At 37.9% G+C, this 25,734-nt stretch overlaps 1 protein-coding gene across 2 annotated transcripts; it reads right to left on the bottom strand.

Annotated features, from left to right (window-relative positions):
• Positions 1–1,434: 1,434 nt before the first annotated feature.
• On the bottom strand, positions 1,435–24,091 carry LOC121254127. Of its 2 annotated transcripts, XM_041154094.1 has the most exons (11): positions 23,716–24,091; positions 23,524–23,567; positions 21,925–22,005; positions 17,875–17,982; positions 12,375–12,466; positions 11,917–11,991; positions 11,772–11,841; positions 11,210–11,311; positions 3,059–3,167; positions 2,779–2,841; positions 1,435–1,706 (listed from the first exon to the last, which is right to left on the bottom strand). In XM_041154094.1, the coding sequence occupies exons 1-11, from the start codon at positions 23,954–23,956 to the stop codon at positions 1,606–1,608; spliced, it is 1,086 nt and encodes a 361-aa protein (XP_041010028.1). In that variant the 5' UTR covers positions 23,957–24,091; the 3' UTR covers positions 1,435–1,605. The 2 variants fall into 2 exon arrangements, with proteins under 2 accessions (XP_041010028.1, XP_041010027.1); XM_041154093.1 differs by having other exon boundaries at positions 11,772–11,991; positions 23,716–24,067.
• Between the last annotated feature and the right edge of the window lie 1,643 nt (positions 24,092–25,734).

Raw genomic sequence — 25,734 nt, 5'->3', positions numbered from 1 at the left:
TGGGAACCATGTTTGCAGGTAACTCTCAATAGAAAGGAACAAATTTGTATCTATGGTTACAAATCATAGATTGAAATGGGAGAACATAGAACATATGGGCTTACTTGGTAGGAGCGTGTCTTCGGACCCGTGGCGGCCGACGTATGGGTGTTACAGCGTTTATGGGCAGAGTTGGAGACAACGGTGAAAGGTTTGCAGAGATTTGTAGTGGTGGGTTTCCTCGGTTTGAGCATGTTGAATTTATAGGAGGTTTTCCTCTACAACAGACAAACCGATGACCCCCGTTAGAGATTGCAAGAATTCCCACAAACCCATGCGAAGCCACTTTCTTGCAGAGGGTAGAGGAATCAAGCAAGAATGGCACGACTGGACTTGTTTGCAAGGTAAAGCCGAAGATTCGCATGACAAACAAACAAAATACACCAGGTGCAGGTGGCCTTGTCGACGATGGATGCTCTCAAATACTTTATAGGGAACTGAAACCTCATCAGGGGTAGCTTCCCTTTCCGCATGCGGGGTGAGTTTTACACCAAAACCGCAATTCGAAGGGCCTCACACCGAGAATCTAAACAAGACTGACCGACATTGTCCTTGAACGGAATGGTCAGCGTTGTCATTGGAGGGGTTCAGGTCCGCTCGGCATTGGCGTGTATGGGGGTAGGGAATGGGAAGTACGTGATGGGTTTTTCGGCGTTGTGGAATGGAGGTGCTGGAACGGAATGCCGTGTATTCACCACAGACGAAGGGCAATTTTCTTGCTGAGCTTTGCACTGTTGGTCTAAGAGAAGTCAGTGTATGGTCTTCTCAATGGATAGTTTTGAGATAAAGTAGTAGAAACTGACTAACGAGAGCATCTTCTGCTTAAACACATTTGAATAGGTGAGTTGCTTTTTGACCCATACCAAAGCATTTGAGATGGTTTTTGTTTCGCTCAACACCCAAAAGAGACCATACTCTCTCCTCGCATTCTGTGAAAGGAATTGAGAACCAAACCCCATAATACCTTTTAGAGATAAGAGAACACTAGATGCAACTTTTTTTTTTTTTTAAATCTTCTTTTCCCTACTAATTATATTTTAATTTATAGATACATCTATTTTTAAATTTTGATCTTGGACTAGGCACATATATTGTGGGAATCATATAAAATGTTGTAGACTTATTATAGTTGTCATCTACGAGCCATCTATTTTGAAATCAAGTCAAATTTAGGGACCAGATGAGGGTTGAAGACATTTTCCATTTGTATTCTTAGAAAGATAGATAGGAAAATCGTTGTCATCTTGCCGGTGAGTACTCCACTCCACGTACAAAACCTTTGTGAAGTGAAGGTGGCTGCTTAATGAATCCACCCAAACTCCACGGTTCGGGCGGATTAGCCTTTGATTTCATCCGGACCCAACCCACTAAACACACATAAATTACACACATAAATTACATACATACATGGCAGGTTTTTATACCTTTGAATTCTATTCAGCTATCGTGGCCATAATCAAAATCATGTCCAGTTCTTATCCCAGTGAGGGTTTGGGCGAATAGACAATAAGATTACAGTACACAATCCCATATACAACCAAACGGATTTGAAACTTATAAAGTGCGTTATGCGTACACATCTATATTACTGGACTTCTTCTGCAGGAAGGTCTCCAGAGTTGAATTTTTCTCCTGGTAATCTTTAAATTGAAGTCTCCTTCCATGAGCTGCAATCGATTCAATCTCTTAGATCGACCATCAAAAGTGGCATCAGTGTGATCAACAAGAAAATAAGTACATGACGACAGGTAAACCCAGTTCAGTAATTGTAGATAAATGAAAACGAGAAGACTTTTCAAATGGTTATCTGCTTCGCCAATAAAGTCAGAAAGTGTGCATACAACTTGAGCAGCAGCACTAATATAAAAAATCTTTGATACCAAGCCATTTTATCATACATATATACTAAGCCATTGAGCCATTTAGCCGGTCAATAGGAGCAGTCCAACACCCAAATTCTTGGTTCAATGGTTCAACTGGCCATTTTGAGTACCCTGCTCTGGGTGTCAAAAATATAGATAGGATAGAAAAAAGAAATAAAATATAAAATACAAAGCAAATAAGGATAAGGAGCAAAAAGCAAAGATAATACAGATAAATATATTCCAACACTCTTGGTCAACTAGACCTCAGATGCTAGAAAGCTGGTTGGATTGGCCTATATTATTTGAAGAACAACTCTATGCGGTGAAAGGCCTTACCATTTAAAAATGAATAAATTCGATTGTTTTAGCCTTATGGTTACTGCCTATTTGACCTTTTTTTCAACATTTCGGTGTATCCATCTTTGGGGAGAATACCATTATGAATAATTGGACTGCCCAAAATGGTGGTCTAAGATTAAGTCATTTTTACACCATTTACTCATCTCTTCATAACTAAAGAGTGGTAGGCAGGATAGTTGATGTCTATGGAAATTACTCAGAAATGTGCTGACAAGCCACAATGTTTGATATGCTGGATTTGGACATACTCATTGCATGGTGCTTCAATTCAGGGTGAGGTAGCGACCCAAAAATCAAGGTTCTCACCAACACAACAGAAAATAAAAGAATAAATAAAAAAATGGAAAATGTGCTAACAAACAAGTTTTATTTAACAGTATCTTACTTTAAGATAAGTTTTTGATCAAATGGTTGGGACCATTTGGCGTGGTCATTAGGACTGTATAGACTTCCTTAGTATATACTTGATATACTTGATAATGGCATATTTGCACAAATGACGAGAAATACTAACCGGGTAGCAACCACTTGAAGTCCAAGTCTAACAGAAACCGAACATTGTTCAATTGTATGGGAACTGTAGAAAACCAACAATTAAAATTAAATGAATACATAGTCATCATTGCAGAAAAAATTCATTAGAAGGTTAGGAAGAGAGCAATCAATAATTAGATTCAGCTAAGATGACAATCTCCAAAGCCAACACACCACACCAAATGGTACATCGTTGCAACAATTTCGGCCCATCCAGTGAATATCTACTTTATTCTTGTGAAAGTATCTTTCACTCCTACCTGAATAAAAGTTGAACTTCTCTGAAAAGTCCAGCCCAGATTCGGTCATAAACAGATGATCCCCAGTGAACAAAATATCGAGGGACGTATAAAATAAGCAGACTGATCCCTGTGTCATCACATGACAGATAAAAGAATGAGACCAGTTGAGTGTTTGTTAATGCCCTTCATTATTAAAAGCTTACAGTTGTGTGATGATTGAATATACAAAGACAATACAAGGAAGATGCCAATCTCTCCAGAATATATTGACAAGGCCATCACTCACCATGTCAATGTGAGTAAGCCAAAATTGTGTGAATATGATTTGAGGCAATACTGATTGCTAGATAGATATAAGTTTTACATGGGTAGGCAAGGTCAAATCCATGGAAATGTCAAACATAAGATGAATAAACAACAGATCCAGATATCCTAAATTAGGGTGGTGTAATTCTGTTAATTGCCGTACTAGGTTAGGTGTACGTGTACTGGATTAGGTGTAAGTGTTCTGCACGCATTGGGTGGACAAAGAATTTGGTTTGTCTGAATGAAAGTGATTTTCAGTGTGTGTCAGATCTGAGCTCCCAGGAGAGTGATGATCAATCATATGTATGCATCGGAGGAACTGAAAACTGTCCTTTAAAAAAAACTATGGGCACCAATGCCTTTCAGAAGTGAATGAGGAGGATGGTTTCTCGCATTTCTGATAATTTTGATATTTGAGCGTAAGAAAATCTGGGTCCTAGTCTAGTGGGTGTTTTTGGGTCTCTAAACAAAGAATGTTCAGATTTGGGGGAAGATAATGTTAATTTTGTTTCTACAGATTATAGCCAAGATGAATGTGGTCCAGGGAGAAACTAATATTTTGTCAAGCATTGCTCTACAAATTTAGCTATTTCTCGTTTCATGTTGTTCCACCAATACATTCCTCAATAATCTCTCTACATTTTTGTCCCCATTGGGTGTACCGTGTAATGAGAATTAGGGATTTCTTCTAAAATTAGTCCATTTATGTGATGCCCCAAAAGGGCCCTAACCCCGCTTGGGATTGGGCAGAGACTAAAGCGCCGGGACATATAATTCAAGGCTACATACCCCCGTTCATGATAGATAATATGCAATGCATTTAACATGTTTCTAGCAGTATGCACATGTTTCGGTTTTGCTTGAGGTTATGTTGGTATTTCATGTGCCATGAAGATTCGGTTATTGCATGGTTAAGTGTTTCGGATTCATGTGATGTTGTCATGATTTTATGCTTTGATTCACCCTTGCCATGATTTTTATCTATTATGCTTCAAGTTTGGAACATGTTAAAGTGAAATTTCTCCATGTTAATATACCTTTGATGTTTCAGCCAAGTCATGTTCTTCTATGTTCATGAAGTTGTTTTGATATTGCATGTGTTCTATGTTATCATGTCATGGTTTGAATATGTTACGCTTGATTATTTCATGCACGACATTTCATGTGTCACATGTCAAGTGTAAGGAGTATGTCTTAAATCTCATGTCACATGCATTTGGGAAAAAGGTTTTTCAAAGAAAAGTATTTGTAAATGTTTTATCACGACTCCAAGTGCTAGGGCGGGTGAATGTCCTAGTGAAACTCCTTTGTCCACTCTGAGGTGCTTAAGAATAGAGTGGTAACCCCTGAGTTGACAAAGAATTGTCGACGTGTCTCGAATGGATATTTTTGGAAATGATTCCGGAGCGAGATAGCACCTAATGTTAGTGGATGCATATGATTAAGGCAAGTAACCCGACGAAGTACTATTGAGTTAACATGATATGTTATGAATATGACATATTCGCCATAGTGTACGGACTGTTGGTGGTGCGGTAACTAGCAGGAATACTCGGTGCATAGGGGAGCCGTGTTGTATTCACCATGTGTTATATGAACAAGGCAATGAGCTCACATGCAGTGATTTACACAATATGAATCACTTGATATGAATCTCGTGATATGATATGATATGGCATGTTATGATTAAGATCAACGTGAAAAAGATGTCAAAGATGTTTTTCTGAAAATGTCTATGTTTCTGTTACAAGTCTTTTGAAAAGGGTCAAGTGCATAAGTCAAGTTTTGATCAAGTCATATGTCAAGTACATGTCCATGTACGCATTTCATGATTTGTCATTTGTATGCTTGTGTTAACTATTGTATGTTGCATGCTTATTTGCTGAGATTTCTCAAAATCTCATTGTAGTAGTTTCCACTACCATTCCCCCATCGGAATGGTAGAAATTGTGACAGGTTTAGAGGACCAACCTGATGACGAAGCGCTAGAGGACGGCACTCCCAACAGACAAGGAAGTGCCAAACAGTGACGAGAGCTCCTCAAAGCCCTCCATTTTGGATAGGATAGAGAATGCTGACCGGCTTATCACCGAGGCATTGCGGTTCATTGATGAGCTGAAGAGGTTGAGGAACCGAGGCAAGGATCGTTTTTTTGAGAAAAGGAAGAAGCCCAGCCAATGATAGGACTTTGGTGTTAGGGAATCTGTTTTGACATTTTGGAGATCTTATGTTTTGAAATGGTCCCCTTTTGTTTTGGGAGAAAAAAAAAATTAGTACTCTATATTTTGGGTGACAATGATATCATTATGATGCATGTTTTGGAAATGACAATGTTGGGTATTATGATTAGTGTCGGTACCATGTGCTAACACAGTTGCTCATAGCATTGCTTAGATTACATGAACCTTTATATTCCGCTACGATTTTATTGCATACATCTAGTATACTTAGGTGCATTGCATCTTATTTGTCATGTACGAAGGGTGTGTAATCTTATGCTACATGTCCTGACACTTTAGTCACCGTCAAATCCCAAGCAAGGCTAGGTGCATTGCCACATTGATGATGTAGCATCTTGGCAAATTGCCTGATTAGCAAACCGAGATGGTCTACCACGTAGATCCAAACAATAGTCCACCGAGTGGTTAGTGCAACTACAATGGGTGCCCTTACAAGGTTCACTACCACAAGTGCGATTGCCTTTGGCATCACGTCCCCCATATGCACCTCTACCACCCCGGCCGCCACGCCCACTAGAAGCAACATAGGAGGCAACCAAAGTGGATCTGTCATTAATCTTATCAAAAGATAACTGAGATCCTTGTCCAGATAAGGTGGCACGTTAATGTCGGGAGAACAAATTAGGAAATGAGGGATGCTGTGGACTTGCCAAAATTTGAAAGAACACAAACTCATTCAGGTTTTAAGCCAACAAGAAATTGAACAACATTGAACTCTTCACGTTGTTGCATACGTGAAATATCAGAAGTGATAGGTTGATACATTGAGTTCACATATGCTCATCACTTGAGAATAAGGGGTTGTTTGGATACAATAAGCCTCTCAATTCATCTCATCTCAACTAATCATTACAACTTTTCTAAACTCACACACAAAATACAATAAACAATTCAATTTTTTCAAATTCCAAAATAAAAATAATATTAAAAAAAATATTCTAACAATATTTTATTCAACTTTCAACTTTCATCTCATTACATCACAACTCACTATCCAAACCTCCCCTAATACTCTTCCAAGCCCAAAATACCATGTTCCAACCCAAAGAATTACTTACACAACTCATAAATACAGGTTATGTTCCTAGAACCCAAATACATCTGTTTGAGATGCCTCCACACCTCTTGAGCGGTGTCAAAATGTATCAAACTAGTACAAATATTAGGCTTAATACTGGTCAACATCAAGGACAAGATTTGAGTATCTTTTTGTTCCCATTCAGCAAATGTAGAATTAGTTGAGTTAGGCATTGGATCAACTAAGTGGGTATGAAGACCCTTACCTTTCAAAAACATTTCAATAGATTTTGACCATAGCATATAATTTTTTCTATTCAACTTTATCGAGGTCATCGACATATTAAAGTTTGGTGCAAGAGAAAGTGACTCAAATTTAGTTACCATTAGGAGTGTAAAATTAACCAGGAAAACGGAAAACTGGCCCGAACAGGTGGAATCGGTTCCCTTAGTTCCAAAATCGGCCGGTACCAGTCCGGTTAAGGTTCTATGCTTTTTAGGACCGGACCGGTTCACTATATTATATATTTTTAAATTAATTTTTTTAATATTATATAGAATATTTTTTATATTATATATAATTTTTATATATAATAATATAAATTATAATTATACATAAGATAATGTTATTATAATTTATAACATAAAATTTTAATCTTAAACATCAAAACTTATTTGACATATGCTTTAAACATAAAATATATATATTAATAACATTTTATGGCCTAATCAATTCTCAACATATTCATTTTGATAAATACATAATACATTAGTAATACTAATATACATTAATATATTAATTACATTTCGCTTTAATTAATTAGTATACATTAGTATAATAGTGTATATAAGTATATTAATTACATTTTATGCCCTAATACTAATACTATTAAAACCGGAAAACCGGACCGAACCGGACCAATAAAACCGGAGGTACCGGTGCGTAATTGGTTTCCAAAAATGTAAAACCAATGCATACCAGTTCGGTCCTAATTTTTGTCCAAAACCGGATTGGACTGGTTACAACCCTAGTTACCATGAACGCAAAAAAAAAAAAAAAAAAAAAATCAAAATTCAACTTGGGGATAGAAAATCCACACAAAATATGAAATATGGATGAAAAAAGAGAAACACAATCTGGAAAATTTGAACCTCAGCTTTAAAATTTGAACCTCAGCTTTAAGTACTCAAAAAATCGATTTGAGTAACCAAATTTCAGCTCCGTATTGATCTAAATCAGCTTGTATCAGGTCGAAACCAGGCCGTATCGGGTTTGAGACGGGAATTACTAGTACCGGCTTCAAACTAACCTTAAACACAGATTAGGTTATCCTAAACAAGGATAAGTGAAGCTGGGTTTACCATATTCTCGTTACCAAACAGGTTTTATTCTGGATAGGAAAAAACTCAAGTTAGGGGCATTCACACTTAAGGATTGGATAGCTTAGACTTGCAACCAAACACTCCGAGACTTTGCCGCTACTAGCGACAAATGGCCCTTCTGGCAACCAATGACAACAGGAAACTCGTTGGGATGCACAGAGAACAACGACAAGCTCAACTCTGGTGCCCAGTATCGGAGACAACACCGAAAACCATTAGAGTGCACAAACGACGGTGAACTCAGATCCGGTAGCCGAACCACTGCACTAACGACCTCTGCACCACAAACCACCACTAGTTGAACCACTGCACCACTAACATCGTCACACAACCACCACCGACTACTCAACACTTTGATACCATGTAGTCAAACATAGAGAGAATACTTGTTATTATTCATTGATGTTCAACAATATATATTAAATACAATTGACAATTATAACCTCACAAGTTACACTAATTACAACCATGTCCTCTAACATGATGAAACTAAAAACCTGTCCAATCTAGACCACATATGATTAATGGACCACGTGTATGCTCCACCCATGAGGGGAGTATCCACCAAACTGAACTCGAAAATAAACTCCGAGAATTCCATCGTTGCTGGTTGCAGCCTACTTTCTCTTGAGCATTCGTTCACTTGGAAATCTTATAACATTAAAGTCACCACCTATACACCAAGATAGCTCCCACCAGCTATGAACTCCCATTATTTCTTTTCATAATAATACTCTATTGTTGTCCAAGTTTGGCCCATAAACACCAGCAAATGCCCACAAAAAGTTGTCTTCCACATTCTTAAAGGAACATGCCACTATGTATTCCCTTATGAATTCCTCCATTTCTCCACCACCCTTCTTGGAATAAATTTCAGCTTTGTTTCTTGTAAGCACACAATGTCTGCCTTCCACTTGCGAAGTAACTTTTTTATCCAAAGACGCTTATTGGCCTCATTTAGTCCTCAGACATTACAAGAAACAATTTTGGGCTTCTTAAAGAAGGTGCTAGCCCCTTCCCTTTGGATCTTTCTCGACTTGAGCTGCCTTCATAGTTAAGAGACCATGTTAGTCTCTTTAGTTCCCTCTGTTTTTCAGATCCTGATTTCTTGATCTGAGCATGACCAACTTCAATGGCAGTAAGCAAAGCCATGAATTGTTCCTCAAATAACCCAATCAGAAGCTATAAACTGACCTAGTAACATACAGTTTAGAGGTAATGGGCTCCCGGACCATGTCGATCTTGTCCCTAGTTGCCCACTAGCATCCCCATCTCCTCATCCGCAAATATATTGCTGCAGTCCCATTCAGGGAAGGCCTGCAGTAAAATTAGCATCTGTGAGGGCCCAAAATCAGCACTGTAGGCAAATCTTGCATTGGGTAGATCTTTGGCCACGTCCACCTACTATACATCCTTCGTCGGAGGGGATACCATCGAAGAGTCCAGAGCAACCACATCCCTGCTACTGGTTGGGCCACGTCTAACTACTAGGCAGATTTTTGGCATTGTCTCCTTGTGGTGTTCAGGGAATCCGACCCTCGGTGGTGAGGAAAAGTTTGCGTTAAAGAGGCAACTGCCGTCGCCTCCCCACCATCATTGTTACTCATCGGCATTGTTTGGCTATGGTCTGTTGGAAAAACAACCCTCGACGGTGAGGAAACGTCTGAGACCCTTTCAGAGACATCTGTCGTCGCCTCCCCCACCATTGGCGTTGCCCTTTGAGCCACCATTGAGGATTCCTCAACCGGTCGCGGAACAAACAGAGCCTTTGTCAACAAGGTTGCCAGACTCCCACTGATGGAGGGGCCCAGAGCACCACCCTCTCTGATTCTCCGCACGGGTTGAGTCCTAGGCCTGGCCTTGCCTGTGTTAGGCCCCATGGGCTGAGGCCCCACTTGTCTCCTTAATGTTTGCCCATCTGCAAAATTGGGTCCAACTACCCTCGAGCACAGGCCAACTTTGAGCTAACCAACTGTTGTGGACTTATAAGTCCACTTGTCTCCAGGCCTTGCCTTTCTACGATTAAACTCCAAGCCCAGGCCCGTGTCATTTGTTTCCTCAGCACACCGTAATAAGAAGTCATCCTTCTCCTAAAGTGCCTTTAATTGAAGCTTCACATCCAACAGTGTACACTGTACGCTTTCCTCTGCCAAACTGACAGCAGGCCTGCCACTGCCACCCTTCCATTGAGCACTGACTGTACCTACACTAAGAGGAGCTTTGTCGGTCCCATGCCCATTACCTGGTCTTGCAGTGGCTCCTCTCCGAGCTGCCATAGCACCACTATTCCACCCCTATTCCACTCACAAGATTGCAGCGGCTTCCTTAACAGTACTAGAGCCTCCCTGTACGAACGTATTTGCGGCAGAGGCGCCGCCACCGAAGGCCTCATATATGCCCCTCCTCTATTATGACTTAAGCCTCTCCCTTCATTTGCAAACTCCCGTAGTGCCTTTGCCATCCTCCTCCATCCGTTACCCTCCATCTCTTCAAGTATGAAAATAAAACTATGCTTGCTACCAGCTCTGTATTCCACTAACCCCAAGTAACAACCACAATCATTTGAACATTGCTACACTATGAAGCTGCGATGTCCTTCCCTTACCATGGTGTAAAAGTCTTTTTTTCCCTTCAGACAATCCTCCAACAATTTAGCAAACCACTGCACCATGGACAACCCCATCCTCAGCTCATTCCCACTGTCCAGCTTCTCTCAATTATTAGCAAGATGCTCTCATCCTTTGATAATGAAAAAAATTAAGATTCTATCACTAAATGTTTTGAGAACCCCATTCTATCACACAGTAACACCTAACAAACACAACACTCAACCGTAACCTCGCCGTTACAAACCACCAAGCATCATCGGAGAGAAAAAATGTCACTTTTCCACATCTGAGTTTTGATTGTACAGAGAAAAAAAAAAATCTAGAGGAACCTTGCATTAAATATACTTTAGGGAAAGACTCAAGAGTATGGATAATTTCAGAAGCACAATTTACTTATAGTTGATTGATGTTGGATATGAAAATCTCCGACCATTTACTTCTTCATTGCAATGTTGCTCAGGAATTGGGGACAATATTTAAAGCTTTTAAGTGGGTACTGGAATTGAAGATTCTTTCTCTTTCTAGGTGTTTCTCTTTACTTCCAGTTGCACCCATTCTCTGCTGATTAACATATTACTTATCAAAGAAAACATAGAACAGATCCAGAAACCTACTTCTGTGTGGCCTGGAGTGTGTATGAGTTGGATGTCCTCGAAAAGGCTCCAGGGGCCACTCCCCTCTAGCTTTATCTCTACATTTGCAGTAGAATCATCAACCTGGCAAGATCAGGATATAATGGTAAGTTAAGTGCACTTTTTTTTTATCGGTAAACATTAATTTTATTGATAATCATAATAGGCAAGAGCCCAAGTCCGCACGACATATACAAGAGCGTCACTATACATGTTATTGATTTATGTACCCAATCAGCCTATGGCTACTTAAAAGGTACATTTTTGTCCCACTTTTTTTCTGTAATATTTACACCCATTTATATTCAGAATTCCTAACGCTCATTGTGAGGTGAGGGTAGCTCCTAGACTCAAGTTATTCCAAAGTGGGAAGAGGGGGAAAAAAACATAATGTTGATAGCCCAAAATCCTTGATCTTGTCTGGATGTTTTTTTAATATAAGCATCTTTGTGAAGGATTCAGTATAACTTACTTCGTGAAGGCAGAAAAAAGTCGTATAAATAAATGAAAGGGAAAGATCAACAGGTTAAAAAGTGAAAAGCACCTCTAGAGAGTGCAGAATTCTATCACACTTTAGTCGCTTTGACCACCTCTCATGATCTGCTATGTCATCCCTGTGCACCATAAGATATATTGATATCACTTGGAAACACTTTATATAAAGTTTTACACTTGTGTTGAGTAAGTACTCGTGGGTCAGAAACATGTAACGTGCCCCACCCAGCTTCTCAATATTACTTGCAAGTCTCTCAGTAAATCTTGGGCTGCAGAACAACAAAACAGAGACTCAGCCACAATAAGTTACCACCTAATATGAATAATGTAACATATATATGTATATAGGGGAAACTACACTTCTTGCCCGGAAACTACCACCTGTTAATGGTCTAATCTTAACTGACACTGCAAATTGAAAAATATAGGTAGTTTAGGATGCAAATTCAAAATTCAAACTTTAGGTAGTTTGGGGTGCAATGTGAAAAGGGGATGGTAGTTTGTAGGTGAAAAGTGTAATTTATACACCCACCCACCCACACATTACATATATATATAATTCTTACCCCATAGATAAAAAATTCTGATTTGTTTCCTTAAGAATTAATCTTATGATTAGATTATCTCGCTTATATGCAAAATGATAACATACCTGTCTATAAGTATATTTCCTTCAGGATGAACAATCAAATAAGAAGCTGCCCCATGTGATTTCGGAGAATGATAACCACAGTGATAAACACCCTGGAAACATTAGACAAGTTCTCAAAGTTTGAAACGGCATACGCATTTGCAATAGTGGGAAAGAAACAGGAAAAACTACAAAAGAAGAAATATAAAGCAGATGAAGGATAAAAATATCATTTAATCAAGGTAATGATAGTTATATCTTAAACCAGCGAATTTAGCATGAGAAAACAGTTCCCTGAAAGGTTCCCCACCAAATTCCTGGTGTGAAAGACTTGTCTCAACTCTCTGAAAACAAACCAATTAGTAGCACCAAAAACAAGGAAAACAATGATGATCTGAGGCATATGGAGGATTTTTTAGGTTGCATGATCTCTCTGAACAACAAGTATTGTTCGGTAAGTATTCTCAAGAAAATTTGGCTCGATCTTGAAAACAATTTCCAAGAAAATAACAGCCAAACATATAAGTTGTTTAAAACATTAGAAGTGGGATCCAAATCTCCCCACTCAACACAGCTTCCAAAAGGGTAGATACCCTGCCCGCAAGAGGAGTCTCCGCTTAATCATCTATTTTTTTCCAAAGTTGTTTTTTATAAAACAATTCTCTACCAAAAACATCTCCCAAAACATACTAATCTCAAGAGCTACAGTAACAAGCACCTCCAAAACATTTTTAAATGCTAGTACCAAATAACCCCCAAAACATCAACACACTTCTTGAATATTGCTAATGAAAGAAGCCTTTCGAGCAGTACAAGATTGGGAAATCGATGCTTTCAGTAAGTTTTTTAGGGCTCGTTTGTTTTCAGAGATGAGATGAGATAAGATGAGATTAAAGTTAAAAAATTGAATAAAATATTGTTAGAATATATTTTTTAATATTATTTTTATTTTGAGATTTGAAAAAGTTGAATTGTTTATTTTATTTTGTGTGGGGATTTGAGAAAGTTGTAATGATGAAGTGAGATGAGATGAGATGAGATGAGATGTTTCTTGAAAACAAACGAGGCCTTAATCTATCATATTGCACTGCACTGAGAAGAGGTGAAGACAAGATTTGTTGGGCTCCGTCCAAGAGAGGACAAGTCAATGCCTGTTCTTCTATAACATTATCAGTCCTCATGTCAACAATCCATTTCCATGTAAGAGTATTTGGCGGAAAATGGTTCCATGAGAGCCACCATTGGACAGTTTTTGCTTGGACAGCCACCCTAGGGAAGATTCGCACAGCAGATAATTTAAGAAAGAGACATGCTGTCATGATAGATTGTTGTTGTACACAAAAGATAAGTGGGGAGCCCGTTGATCATCTTCTTCTTCATTGTGATATTGCCAGCGCATTATGGAGTGATTTCTTCAAGCTAGCAGAATTGGCTTGGGTCATGCCTAGAAGAATCAAAAAGCGTTTTTATTCTCGAAGAAGACTAGGCAGCAGACCATATATTGCGGAAATATGGGAGATTCCCTATTTGCCTCATTTACTATATTTGGAATAAGAAAAGTGATAGAACATTCGAGGACCATGAGTGGACAATGCAGGAGCTTAAGAATCTTTATTTTCCTTTGGATTGTATCTATTGACGTTAATGGACTCAACGCGCATGAACTTTTGGTATCTTTTTTGCCTTCTAGAATACTCCCTATGTACTTCAGTAGCATCTTTTGCGCTCATTAGTAAAGATTTATTACCTAAAAAGAGTAATACTATTCATCATCTCAATTCTTATCATTCTCTCATCATCCCATGATGTGACATTAGATGATTGGAGACTATTTATTATATTTCACTTCTGAACCTATCATCTAAAGCTAGATCATGAGATGATGAGAAAATGAATGATGAATAGATTTTTTTCTTCTAGTTATGGTAAACATTTTTAATTTCTAGTCAAGGTCATTGTATAGAAAATCAAAATACCCTAAATTTAACCCTATATTGTTATTGTAAGGAATAAAATATAACAGGTCTATGGTATTTCCTAAGCCCAATCCAATGGGGGGACTCATCGGGAGGGAAGAATGAGAAGAGAGAGGGAAGCGACAAAAGGATGAGGGAGAGCAGAGTGTCAGAAGGGAAGTGGGTGATGTGACATAAAGCAAATGGGGCAAGAGATAAAAGGCACGGACACATACGACTTTAGGGACTTTTGCCAAGCTTCTTCGGGACTTCCCCTTCTTCAACCTCACCCCAGAGACTCCAACGAGAGGATGGAAACCAGAGGATAGAACTCAAATCTTCATTGTACAGTGAGAACGAGAGACCATGAGAGATTGTAAACAAGCATATTATAGTGGATCCTCCCCTCCCCAAACCCCCTTGGATGTAGGCCCAGTGCCGAACCAAGTAAATATGTGTCTCCCTCTATTTATTTTATTTGCATTTATTTACTGTTCACTGTCATGTATGTACGCACAGATACTGTACAGTTGCACCAGACCATCGGCGGGGGCTCCACACAACACCAATCAAGGCCCATAACAACCTCAGCAAGGCCAGAAATGGATCTTTCTCCCCTTATGGACTGTTGCGCTATTTTTAGGCGTTAACAGTTATGTTTGATGCACATCGTTTTGTCTAGTAGGTTGGTACATCTAGAAGCCAATGCAAGAAGGATCCTCAAGAAGGTATTTCACTTGGACATTCCTTGATCATGAAGCCAACGTGATAAACAACTGCCTTGGTGTGGCTTGTAAGTTTACCTGTGAGAAAGGGATTCCCTTTTGCACTTTGAAGGTTGGCTGGGACACAATTGAACATTCCCACAACTTTTGTTTTTGATAGGTAAAATAAAAAACACTCCCAAAACTTGTATTTGACTTTAATTGCTTAGAGACTTCCAGTGACAAATGCATGTTGCAAACCATTCAATTCTAGCAATTACCAAGAAGTCTTTTCACCAAAACATTAACCTCAAAGATGAGTATTCTGTTGAAAGACTAAACATGCCTAATAGCCCTAGCCCAAGCCCAAGACACAACTAAGCCCATACTCCACAATGACTAGTCCAGGTTGCAATTGGAGCCCCATAGAATTATTATAGCAAGAATTTTCTCTCCCCAATGTCGGATCCCATCCACCACATTCTTGTAATTAATCCAAGGTATCACAACTTTGCCCCCTTAGATCCCTAGCACTCTCGTTAGGCCATTCTATCATAGGTAGCATAGCTCAAGTCCCACAATTTTAGTTAGAATTGGCTAGGATACCATTTGAGATGACCCAACAAAGGCCATCCTGCATCTGTGATTAGAGCCATACTCCAAAAGGATTAGTCAAGGTTACAATTGGAGCCCCTCAGAATCATTATGAAGGACAAGAACTTTTTTTTTTTTGATAAGTTAGAACTTTATTAAACATAATGAAATAGGCGAAGCCCGAGTACACAGGAAGTATACACAAGAAACACCTAGTTACATTCTAGAGCTTAGAGAAACGACGACAAGAACTCATTTACACCCCCCCCCCCCTTGAGTACAATAGCAGAAAACCAGCAAAGTAGTGTGCTTATAAAAAACTTCCATAATGCATCACTATTGCGTTCCCGATCATTAAAGCACCTCTCATTTCTCTCCAACCAAATACACCACATAATACACAAGGGTATCATTTTCCATGCAGCTGCCACTTGGGAACAAGTATGCATTTGAAAGTTGGTCCAGCTTTTTAGGAGATCATCCACTGTTTCTGGCATAACCCAGCACAGCCCAACCCTTCCAAACACACCATCCCACAGCACTTTAGCCATTTCACAATGAAGTAGTAGATGGTTCACTGATTCCGCTTCTTGCTTGCACATAAAGCACCAATCCAAGACAATCACTCCGCGCTTTCTCAAGTTATCTATAGTCTGAATATTCCCTAATGCTGCTGTCCAACCAAAAAAAGCCACCCTTGACGGAACATGAGCCTTCCAAATCCGCTTCCAAGGAAAGCCAATAAGGTGCTGATTAAGTATCTCCTTATAAAATGACCGAACTGTAAATTTTTTAGAGGCTGTTTGGGACCAACATACTGTCTTCTAATCTCCACTGAATACAACTGTCTAAAAAAATCAGTGACCTCCTCTACTTCCCAATCTTGAACAGATCTAGAGAAGCCTACATCCCAAAGTACCATTCCATTGGAAGAACCCATCATCTCGGAAACCGCAGCTTGCTTATTAGTCGTCAATCTGAAAACAATCGGGAATGCTCAAGACAATACAATATCCCCACACCAAACATCAGACCAAAATCTGATTTTTGAACCATCACCAACCGAGAAGTAAATTTGTTTTAGGAAACGACCCCAACCTTTCCTAATAAACTTCCATAGACTCACTCCATACGAGTTCCTGCTCTCCTTGGTACACCATCCTCCCCAATCACTACCATACTTACAATCAATCACCCCCCTCCACAACGCTTCCTCTTCCCCTTGGTATCTCCATAGCCACTTCCCCAACAATGCATTGTTAAAATTGCGTAGCCTATGAATACCCAGTCCTCCATCAGCAATTGGGGAGCAAATTTTTTTCCAACTCACTAAGGGAGTTTTAGACACCTCTCCCAAGCCACCCCATAAAAAATCTCTATACAATTTTTCAATACGGTTGGCCACACCAACTGGTAAAGGGAATAAAGACAAGAAGTATGTAGGAATATAAGGACAAGAACTTAACCGTTTGAAGTAATGTGAGATCTCATTCACCAACTTCCTATACTTAATCCAGGGTATCTATGGTAATTGGTAACAATAAAGATCATAAGGAAAGAATTTCATAGAACATACACAATAGGAAAACAAAAAATTCGTATAGTAGCAATTAAGAAGCTATTTTCCAACAAGTTGCCACAAGTGCAGCCTATGCGATTTTCAATCAAATAAATATAATATATCATTATTTTCCCTTTCTAGATGACACCAAACAGCCATTTTTCCTGCTAATGCCTATGTAGGAAAGGGACATCACTATTTATGCACTTTAATGAGTCCAATGCCCCAAATGTAGGAATCTCAGCTGCCAATAAAATTTTAATCTAGCAGTCCATAATTCCAAAATGAAATAATACTACACCTATAGTTTACGACTTTTCACATCTCTTGCAAAATGGAAACCAAATGTAGTGTCATTAGTAGGCCTTTTTCTATTTTGGCAATCGCCAAACTTATCTCATGCTAGCATATCGTGTTCATGAAAAGACAAACTATCATATTTTCAATTCATATGGTTGTTACAAATCAAATATGAGACCTACCTATTGGTCCTAGCCCCACCCTAGCATGTACTCCAATACAAGTGGCCTATGGGCAAGAAACATGCATTTTATACATATTCACATGAAATGCATATCATTTTCTATTATAAAAACAAACAATGGAAAAACTTGATACTTCTAGAATGCCTACTCTTTAACACATAAATGTTGTGAGAGCTAATAACTTAAAATAAAAAAAGCAATGGTAAACAAAAATGTAATTACTGGAACTCTCTGCTCATCTATTGGAAGCGGAAATGTTTTCTGCACGTGTAGAATATCAGGAGGAGGTTTCTCTGTACGGATTGAGCTTGTTGGACATGAAATCAAGGCCTGAAAGTAGCCAATTTAATACAAACAGTTAGATTTAGTGCTGCCATTATGGAAGAAACTGAATTCTAAATCCTTTACAAAAAAGAAAAAGAACTTCGTATACCCAGATGTTCTTTCATTTCATTTAAAGTAACTAATCATATCTTCATCCAAACCGACTACATACTAATAACTTGTAATCTAGCTCAAGAAGCTTAAAGCCAAAAAAAATTCTCTGTTGATTGGGAAAAAAAAAAAAACAAATCAATGAATAAAAAAATTGCTATCAGTAGAAAATGAAAGGAGGAGTAATCCATCTAGAGATGGAAACATCATTGTGGTCCCCTTTGAAGAGCTACAAGAAGAAAGGAATATCTGGGTCTAACGTTCAGGCCTGAATTTGGCATGGTTTGGATGATGGAGAGCCCTCTTAGGACCTTGTTAGCTGCTCTAATCTGAATCAAACCTATTTTTCTTGTTCTTTAGGAAGTCACATGGCTGTAAGGCATAACAGATAGGAAACAGTGGATACTTCCACTAGTTGAGTAGAAGTGACGATCCTTTATGAAGGTTGAGTTAATGCTAGTTCAGGTTTACTTTAGTGTTAATAATGTAAGAGTAAAGTGGTATTTTTCCAGATTTGCTAAAATGAGATATACCAGAGACCATGAATCTTATTTTATGTATGCTTTTCTATTTATGTTCTAGCAGTTTCTATGGGGTATGAATCTTATTTCCAGATTTGTATTTGGAAAGATGTAGGTATTTCCTTTGTATACTTCCTGTGTACTTGGGCTTATGCGTATTTCTTTTGGGAATAAAATCTTTTATTGCTTTTAAAAAAAAAAAAAAAAAGTTTCTATGGGGTTTGATGGTTCATTTTCTATAGGAAAAGGATTGTAAATAACATATCTCAACGCTTTTATGTAATCTGTCAAAAATAAGAAAAGAGCTCTTAAGCCACCAACATCAATGTTTTTTTCATACCTAATTAACACTAAACCCCTGTACATCAAATCTCAACCAGGATTTCCTAGGGCAATCAGACAATGGTGCTAAACTCCTAAAGATCCTACATCGCATGGACACAACACCACTTGAAGCAGGAATTCATTTTAAAATCAAAAGCACTTGAACATTTACAGAACATAATTGGGTAAAAAATGATACTCTTCCTCTGCACTCAACCAAATACTGACTTGAACCTCCTATCATGAAAGCAACATATAACCATAATTCCAATCCAGTATCTGATGAAACCCCACCCCCACCTTCCTTGCATTCAAAGATAATAATATGTGCATATCAAAGAATGATATTACACACTTTTTCTTTGCCAGGCAGTGCTAGAGAACTCTTTATTCCTTCCTCCCCATGAAATGGCTTCCATCTCAAGGCTTCCAATCATTTTAAATCCCTTTCCCCACTGATCATCCTTATCCCCTCCAAATGACCATACTATTTGTTTGAACTTCCACATCACAAAAGACCACTCTAGATGTCCCCAAACATCCATTTGTAATGAATGAGAAGAAAAATAAAAAAGGTAGACACCATTTTGCATTCATCCGTTGTTCTTCAAAAAGCAGATGCATACAATTAAGCTTAATTACAACTCCATTTCACCCACATTGCTTATTCTATGGGTCAGATCCTCCTATATCATTTCAGCATTATGTATTACAGATCTGGTAACAAAAATGCTGATGATACTTTAATTTTCAATGCGACTAATTAGGATCATCTTCGTTCTTTGAGAGCCCTCTTGTTATGTTTTGAAGTTGTTTCAGGTCTTAGAGTTAAATTATCTAAGTCAGAAATGGTTCCTATGGATTCTGTTTTGGGTATTTTGGATTTGGCTAATATCTTGTGTTGCCAGGTCTCATCGTTACCTATAAGATATCTTGGTCTTCCTTTGGGAGCTCCTCACAAATCTTTGATAATATGGGATGGTGTGATTGAGAAGATTGAGAGGTGGCTAACTGGTTGGAAAATGATTTATTTGTCTAAAGGGGGAAGAATACGTTGATTAGGAGTACGTTGTCTAATCTTCCAATGTATTTCCTATCTCTTTTTCCATTCCCTGCAGAGGTGGCCAATAGAATTAAGAGGATTTTTGGAATTTTTTGTGGGGAAATATTTAAGAGGAAAGAAAATTTCATTTGGTAAGCTAGAATAAGGTTTGTTCACTAGTTTGTTGTGGAGCATTGGGGTTCGAAATTTGAGGCTTTTCAACAAAGCTCTTCTAGGGAAATGGTTATGCGGTATCATCTTGAGCAGGATGCGTTATGAAGCAATATTATTGATGTTAAATATTGGAGGGTTTGGGGGAGTTGGTGTTTTGAAGAAGTTAGAGGAGTGTATGGAGTGGATTTGTGGAAGTCTATTCAGATTGGTTGGGGGGAATTTGTTAGTAATATTAAATTCAAGGTGGGTGGGGAACTAGGATTCATTTTTGACATGATACTTGGTGCGTGGATACAGCTCTTAAGAATGTTTTTCCTTCCCTCTTTAGGATTGCAAGAGATCAATAAGCTGCAATGGCTAATTCTTTTATTTTTGTTAAACAACACTCAATGGAATGTTAATTTTATTAGCGATGTGTATGATTGGGAAGTGACTGTCGTTTCTGATTTTTTGGGAAGGTTATATGATATGAAGATTGTTCATGGAAGGGAGGATAGTTTGTTGTGGATTCACACTGGAAATTTCAGATTCTTGGTTAGCTCCTTTTATAAGGCGTTGACTAGTCATTGTGTTAATAACTTTCTTTGGAAGTGCATTTGGAGATCTAAGGTGCCTAGTAAGGTTGCATTCTTCTACTGGTTGGCGTCCCTTGGAAAAATTTTGATCGTGGATAATTTGAGAGTGTGGACTTATTATTGTGGATTGGTGCTTCATGTGTAAGAAAGATGGTGAATATGTTGATTGGTTATTTCTTCATTGCAAGGTATTTGGGGATGAGATTTTTGGTAGGACGGGTATTGCTTGGGTGATGCCAAAGCGGGTGGTGGATCTCTTAGCTTGTTTGCAAGGTTTTAAGGGGAGTCATCATATTGTTGTTGTTTAAAACATGATCCATGCGATACCCCATATGATAAGGATATAGGTAGGTAGTGTATTAAATCCCACATTACTTAGGAATGAGAAGTTATTGCTCTTTATAATGTTTCAATAAGGCTCTAATTGTATCATTAACTAGTCTTTTTGGAGCATAGGTCAAGTGGTTTGGGCCTTTCATTGAGGCGTTACAAATGGTATTAGAGTCTATCTCAACCTGGGACTTGAGTCGTGCCACTTACGATAGACTGGCCCGACGAATACATCAAAAATTTAAGGGGGGGAGGATACCCCATATAATAAGCATAAGGGTAAGTGGTGTATGAGATCCCACACTGCTCTAGAATGAGAAGCTTTTGCTCTTTAGAATGTTCTAATGGAGCTCCAATTGTATCATTGATTACTCATTTTGCAGTATAGGCCAAGAGGTTTGGGCCTTCCATTGGGGCGTTACCATCCCTTTATGTTTGATGTGGTGTTTATGGTTGGAAAGAAATGGGCGGTGCTTTGAAGATGGAGAACATTCGATGGGAGAACTTAGAGAGTTTTTCTTTAGTACTTTGTGATTTTGGGCGAAGACTCTTGTTTTGAATGGAGACAATATTCATGATTTTCTTTTAGCCTATTCTAGTTCCTAGCTTGTATTTAGATGTTTTATCTTGTATACTTTCTATGTATTTAGACTATGCCTATTTTCTTGTCAATAAAATTTTCTTATTACTTAAAGAAAATAGCAAATTTGTGTGTTTTCCCATAAAAAACTCTATTTAAAGCAAATTTTCCATGAAACCCTTACTTCTCAACAATAGGTTTCAAATCTCAAATATTTACAAGAAAAAAGCGCCAAATAGCATGCAGACAGGAAGAAAGGCAATGGGAAACAGAAAAAATTGAGATAAGAACCTGTAGAGCTTTTAGTCGTTCCTCTTCACATAATGGTTGTTTAAGAACTGCAGACTGTTCATCAACTCGTGCAAAAGTTTGCTGTGAAGATCAGGAAATTCAAGGCCATTATCAGAAGCATACATCCTTATTTTTGCTCAATTATCATAAACTCTATTAATAAAGAAGCTCCATCATGAAGAAGAGAATGAACGAGCCAGGAAAAAAAAGAGATTACTAAGGAACTTTCAGGATTATAAAAAGTGTGTGCAAATACGTACAGCATAGAGGTTCTGAATGTTCCACTATGGTTATCAGGAGAACGGATAAAAAAGATGTTCCGTGCAGTTGTTAAAAACATTCAATTCTTCCCATCATCTTCAGCCACAGGAACTTAGTAAGCATCTTTAGAAACTGGTGACTATAGTACCAAAACTTACTGATAATGGGAGGATCGTGGCCCAGGGTGGACCGGCCATAGTTTTGAGTCTTGACACCTTTCTTGTGGATCATGCTGTGGCTATTGGATAATGGGAATAACAAAGAAAAAATTGTAAACTGAGTAGGAAATGTTTATATATAATTTATTACTTTTTTCCAACTCTATTTGTTGCGTTCACCTGCAACAACAAACAAACACCAGCATTTTGGTGCAATTTTCTTTCTTTCCTTGGTCTTTCATTCCCTCATATCCTTACTAGCTTATCCAACTACAATAAATTAACTGCTTATGAACCTCTATTTTATCAAATTCCTGAATATGTTCCAATTATGAGGGTAGTATTTCTTATCACGGCATCAGATCCAAGTTTTCCTTCTTTGCTATCAAGGTTAACCCCAAAGCCATAATGCATCAAAATTAGGAGGCCGTAACGATTTATTTTTTTTTTATTCCTTTGTCTCAAACTTCATGAAATGCTTTTTTTTAAGCAAAATGTTTGATAAATATACTTTTCTTTTGATAGGTAAATGTTTTGTAAGATGTTCGGGAAATGTTATTTCACTCAAACATAATAGCCAGTTGTCCCGACTGTTGTGCATCAGGAACCCCTCAAAGCAATACCTCATCCAGTAGCTTCTTGGCGGGAGGAAATCAGGACACAAAATACAAGATTACAGGAGTGAGGAACAAGGAATTGAAGGCACGGCATGTTGTGTAGCAAGCATTTGCTACCAAACTTAAAATTTGGATCCATGTTGAAGACAGATTTCTGGAAATATATATCCTCTAGGGTTCATATAAGATGCTCTGATCGTAACCTAAACTGGTAGTTTTTGGGTTAACCTATTGCTCTGGAACAACTCGGTGGCTTTATGCCCGACATAGATTGTACTAATTACGGGTAAGATCAGGAAGGCAATCTAGATGAGTCAGCCTATAATGCAGAGATCCAACCCTGCCCTTGAACCCAAGTCCAAAATTAAGTTCCACTAAGCTTGGAGTCGAAACCGTTGTAGCCAGTAGATCGTGTAAAAAAAAGTCTCCTATGACCTTGAACCCAGCTAGTTCTATACTGACCTTCATTTATCTCACGGCACGAAATACAAAATCAATGAACCAACAATCATAAGTGAAAGTTCTGGCACACAACGTATCAATGGAAAATTTTGAGTGATTACCGGAGCCATCCATCGACAAGCATCGCAGTCTATGCATGTGTGGTCTGCAAAAGCATTCAAAAAAGGAAAAAAACTCATCCAATTTACCAACCAAATAATAAACAGCAAATAGCTTATAAAAAAAATTACGTTAATATACATGCAAACAGAGCATTCACTAATTCCCTCAAACGGGATTGTTCCCTTTCTTACCAACAAAGAACTCTCCGTCTACGTTCTGAGGCCGTCGCTGTTTACGAGAAACAGTGGAGGCTGATGCTTGAGCTTGAGCTTGAGCTTGAGAACTTCGAATTGCTTTCAGAAACGGAATTCTATTCGCCGATGACTTCGTATCGAACTTGAACCCCATACGAACTGGTACTGATGATAACGATACCATCGAAGAAGACCAAGGTGGGATCCCTGTGCTTCTCGGTCTCACAGCCATTGCCATTTCAACGTTCTCCTTCTCCTATTCCGGACTCCCTCCAGATTTTCCGTTAAATAGCAAGTACGCAGAGATACGGAAAAGGACAGTTGGGGCAGTGACGGAGCTGCGGGGCCCGCCGAGCTTGTCTTTGATTTCTAAACCGTGCAAGCCGAAGGCCCGAAGTCTCTGGCATTTTCCTTTCCTGTCCCAATTTCGGGACCCTCCTGATTTTCTGTCAAAAGGAAAGTGATACGATAACGACCATATCCTAATCCATTTACAATTTTATATTAAATAATTATTTTTTTATATATATATTTTATCCGGTTGTTAGGCCAATATTTTCGAATTAAAATTAAAAAATATAAATTTTTTAATATAAAATTGTAGATAAGATATAATGCTGTTAACTTATCAACGGCAAGCATGCAGCGATACGAAAAGTTGGCATTCGATTCGGGCTGCCCGGGGCGGGTGCTCTTTTAACTCTAAGTCTCATCTCATTTAATTATTATAATTTATTTTACTTTCAATACAAAATAAAATAAATAATTCAATTTTTTCAAATCTCAAAATAAAAATAATATTAAAAAATATATTCTAACAATACTTTATTCAACTTTTTAACTTTAATTTCAACTCATCTCATCTTATTTCATCTCATCTCTGAAAACAAACGAGCCCTAAGAGCATTGACAATGACTAGCCATTGCCAAGTCTAAAATTTGACTAGAATATTAACTTTTGGCTATAGTATCAACTTTTGACTAAGGCTGCGTTTAGATGTTAAACTGAATTGAGTTGAGTTGAGCTGATATGATAAAATATTATTTTTTAATATTATTATTATTTTGGGATTTGAAAAAGTTGACTGGTTTATTATATTTTGTATTGAAATTTTAAAAAGTTGTAATAATGAGTTGAGATGAATTTATGAAGCAAACGAAGCGTAAGTGAGTCCACATTGAACTAGCTATCTTAAAGTCAAAATAATAATATAACATTATATATTTTAATAATATTTGACAATTTTTTTTTTATATTATGCAAATACACTTCATAAATTTTAATAATATTTGACAAAAAAAAATTTATATAACAATTCTTGAAACTAATAAACTAATTTTTGCCAAAAACCTGACTCTTGATTGGTAAGTCTATTGTGCATTCACTACTAAGCTTCGTAGCAGAAAATGCAAATTAAGAGGTTCAATTTAATCAATAAACTGCTTAGATTTCTTTAATCATTTGAATATAATGTTAATATACCTCACAAATTGTAAAGATGATGGATTTCATAATGTTCCTATACAAAAAGCAAGAAACAATTATGAGTTGCAGAAGGCAGCACATATTTGCTCGACAAATCTCTGCACGACAACATTTGGTCACTACCATTAAACTAGAAAGTAAGATGAAGATACAACTATTTGAAATAAAAGAAAATATGCCTACAAGCTCATCAAACCTGGAACTGTCGAAAGGCATCTGGTATTCCTCCAGATAGAAAGTTATTTTTTAATGACCTGATGAAAAAAAAGAAATGGACTATAGGTGAAGAAACAACCCTCAAGAAACAAATAAGAGCTCCACTATAATACAATAAGACACTTGATTCACCACTAAACTGCATCAAACAACCACCTGCAGCCTTTGATCCACCATCCCCCAACGTTTGATTCATTGTCTCTAGTTCTAGGTCTATCACATTCTTAGCTCACGGTCATCTCCAGTTTGAGTTTGAGGTATTGTTTAATGGTTGGCTAATATTAAAGACTATCCAATATAAATGGTAGCATATT

This window comes from Juglans microcarpa x Juglans regia, chromosome 3D, assembly GCF_004785595.1.
Source record: "Juglans microcarpa x Juglans regia isolate MS1-56 chromosome 3D, Jm3101_v1.0, whole genome shotgun sequence".
NCBI classification, from domain to species: Eukaryota; Viridiplantae; Streptophyta; class Magnoliopsida; order Fagales; family Juglandaceae; genus Juglans; species Juglans microcarpa x Juglans regia.
Note: the sequence above shows the minus strand (reverse complement) of the source record. Positions and strands in the feature narration are given on the sequence as shown.

Bases quoted from the DNA above. Each gene is read 5' to 3' on its own strand.
- LOC121254127 (XM_041154093.1), bottom strand. From the start codon at position 23,956: ATGGCAATGGCTGTGAGACCGAGAAGCACAGGGATCCCACCTTGGTCT. The intron at 22,006-23,523 runs GTAATCACTCAA...TGATCTTCACAG, and splicing joins CTTGTCGATGGATGGCTCCG to CAAACTTTTGCACGAGTTGA. The intron at 11,312-11,771 runs GTGCTTTTCACT...TGATCTTGCCAG, and splicing joins GAATTCTGCACTCTCTAGAG to GTTGATGATTCTACTGCAAA.